The sequence below is a fragment of the Dreissena polymorpha genome, chromosome 1, assembly GCF_020536995.1.
Source record: "Dreissena polymorpha isolate Duluth1 chromosome 1, UMN_Dpol_1.0, whole genome shotgun sequence".
Classification (NCBI taxonomy): domain Eukaryota; kingdom Metazoa; phylum Mollusca; class Bivalvia; order Myida; family Dreissenidae; genus Dreissena; species Dreissena polymorpha.
The window spans coordinates 98645221-98648341 of NC_068355.1; the positions used below are offsets into that span (position 1 = coordinate 98645221).

General features: G+C 43.5%; 1 protein-coding gene across 1 annotated transcript; it reads right to left on the bottom strand.

The window, feature by feature from the left end:
- Positions 1-1221: 1221 nt before the first annotated feature.
- On the bottom strand, positions 1222-1714 carry LOC127840049 (uncharacterized). The gene is made up of 2 exons (XM_052368471.1): positions 1568-1714; positions 1222-1443 (listed from the first exon to the last, which is right to left on the bottom strand). Exons 1-2 carry the CDS (start codon positions 1712-1714, stop codon positions 1222-1224), a joined length of 369 nt encoding a protein of 122 aa, XP_052224431.1.
- Positions 1715-3121: the final 1407 nt, after the last annotated feature.

The window sequence follows — 3121 nt, forward strand, 5'->3', positions numbered from 1 at the left end:
CAGCATAATTTTAATAATAAATGTATACTAATAAATGTATTGGTATAAGCGAGCATTGTATTAAATTCTCAATCAAACTGCATACAAAAATATTTAATAGTTTTCGCCTGAAATTAAATGCTTCATTTAATGTATTTCCATTTCGTTGTTTATTCATTTTCATGTACTGACATTAACGTGTAGCTCATCTACTTTCCCGCCCGTCACAAATATTTTGATGAACGTACCATCTACTGAAATGTTTACGTTGTAAATTAACATATTTTTTTCTATAGTTTAAACGGGACAAAACTTTCTCACTGTGTGCATTTATTTCGATTTACATTGTTCATCATATACTACATACTGAATTGCACGTCTATATGTAATTATAGCACCTGGTCTGTTGCAACACGCACGCTTTTCATGCGCGGAACTTGACAGACGATAGTAACAATGTCGCACTCTTATAAAAACACGGTATTTTTAGATGCGTACGAAGGGACTTGAATCAGCAAATAACAACAAATGGCTATAGAAAGTCGAAATACATGTTTACATGTACTGAAATTAAATTGCTACAACGTAGATTCTTTAAAGGTTGTTGTTTTCACAACTTACTCGCTATAAGGATTCAATTGCTCACCATTTGCTTTTAACTGTTCATAAGTAACTTCAGTTAAAACTTGAAAGGTGTGAGGATGATGCCCGACATGGTCTTTAATGTACTGTGTTAACGACCTTTTATATTACGTTAATAGTAAAACTAATTATTTGTTAAACAATCTGCTGTAAACGCTGACTTTAATGACCGTCAATAAAAAATAATAGTCGCCAGATAACACCGCCCCCAATAAGAATTCTCGAAACCGATTGGACGGCGACATTACAGTTTGGCGACCAGAGAGTAACCTGAGAACATCACAACAATAACACCACCGACATCAGCATCACAAAAATCATAACCGTCACCAAGCAACCTCCACCACGACCACCACAACCATCATTACCACAACCATCCCCACCACCATTACCACCACCATCGTCATCACCATCATCACCACCACCTTGAAAAGGACCATCACCACCAATACCACAACCAACATCACCAATATCACCATAAACATCACCAATACCACCACCACCATCACCTCCAACATCATCACCACCACCATATCCACAACACTATCATCACCACCATCAACACCAACACCACGACTTCCATCACCTTCCCCACCACCATCACCACCACCCAAACATCACCAACATAATCACCGCCAACACCACCATCAGCATCGCCACCACCATCACAAGCACCTTCATAACCACCAACAACACCATCACAACCGTCACCACCATCATCACCACCACCACCGTTACAATCACCACCAGCATCACCACCACTTCACTCACCATAACCACCACCATCCCCACCACCACCATCGCCTTCAATACCATCGCCACCTCACCATCACAACAATCTACATCACCATCACCACCACACCCATCATCACTAACAAAACAATCACCAAGTCCATCCACACCAACACCACCATCACAACCACCACTACTTATATCACCATCACACCACCACAATCAACACCACCATCACCACCATTTCCATCACCATCTCGACAACAATCATCACAACCACTATCACCACCACCGCTACCTTCAAAACGATCACGATCATCCCCATCACCACAACCATCACAATAACCATCACCACTACCATTACCTCCACAATGACCATCATCAACATCACTATCACTTACACTACCACCATCAGCATCACAATCATAACAACCAACGTCACCAAATCACCAACATCACTCTCACCACCATCAATATCACCAACACAACCACCATTACCTCCACCATCATAATCACCGATACCGTCATTAACCCACCAGCATCACAACCATAACCTAGTCACCACCACCACAATAACCACCATCTACATCACCAATACCATCACCATCACTACAACAACCACCATAATAACAATCACCATCATTACTACCAAAACAACAACCAACAACACTACCATCAAAACGAGCACAATCATCACCACCATCACCACCAACATCACTACCACGATGACCATCATCAATATCACTATAACTAACACCACAATCATCAGCATCACAACCGTCACTAAATCATCAACATCACAATCACCACAACCGTCACCAATTAACCGCCATCACGACCCCTACCATCACCACCGATATCACCATAACCACCATCATCGCCACTACAATCACCACAATCATCCACCGCCATCATATTTACCATCATCACCACAACCATCACAAGGACCATCTCCACCAATACCACCGACACCATCACCAATACCACCATCACAATAACCATCATCACAACCATCAACAAACTCACTTAAACCACTATCACCACCACCACCATAATCTCCATCAACCACAATCACCATCAACACCATCACCACAACCATCACTTTCATGACCATCCCCACCACCATCCCCACCAACACCGCCATCACAACCTTTTCCATCAACATCACCGTCAACACCACCATCACCATCACAATAACCACCAACACCACCATAACAACCATCATATACATTACCATCATCGTCGTCATCGTCCACGCCACCAGCATCACCCTCACCATCACAACCACCATCACAACCGCCATCATCGCAAAAACTTCCATCACCACCAACACCATCCCAATCACCACCATCACCACCTATATCTCCATCAACACCACCATCACCACCACCAATTCCACCACAGTCACCACCACCACCACCTGAGCCGACCATACAATCAGCAACAACATGACAAATTACCTCCATCATCACCACCATTACCATTTCCACAACCACCATCATCGCCATCAAAATCACAATCACCTCCACCACCACCACCTATATCTCCATCAACAGCACCACCACCACCAATTCCACCACAATCACCACAACCACCAGAGCAACGCCAACAATCAGCAACAACATGACATATTACCTCCATCATCACAACCATTACCATTTCCACCACCACCACCATCACAAGCACCACCACCACCATAACCACCATCACTACCACTATCACCCCTCACCACTTCCATCGCCATCACCGCCACCATCGCCCCCTTCAA

Excerpts from the sequence above, each read along its gene's own strand:
- LOC127840049 (XM_052368471.1), bottom strand. The coding sequence starts at position 1,714 with ATGGTAGTGGTGATGGTTATTGTGATGGTTGTGGTGATGGGGATGATC. Across the intron at positions 1,444-1,567 it reads TGGTGGTGTTGATTGTGGTG|GTGGCGATGGTATTGAAGGC; the intron begins GTGTGATGGTGA and ends TGTGATGGTGAG.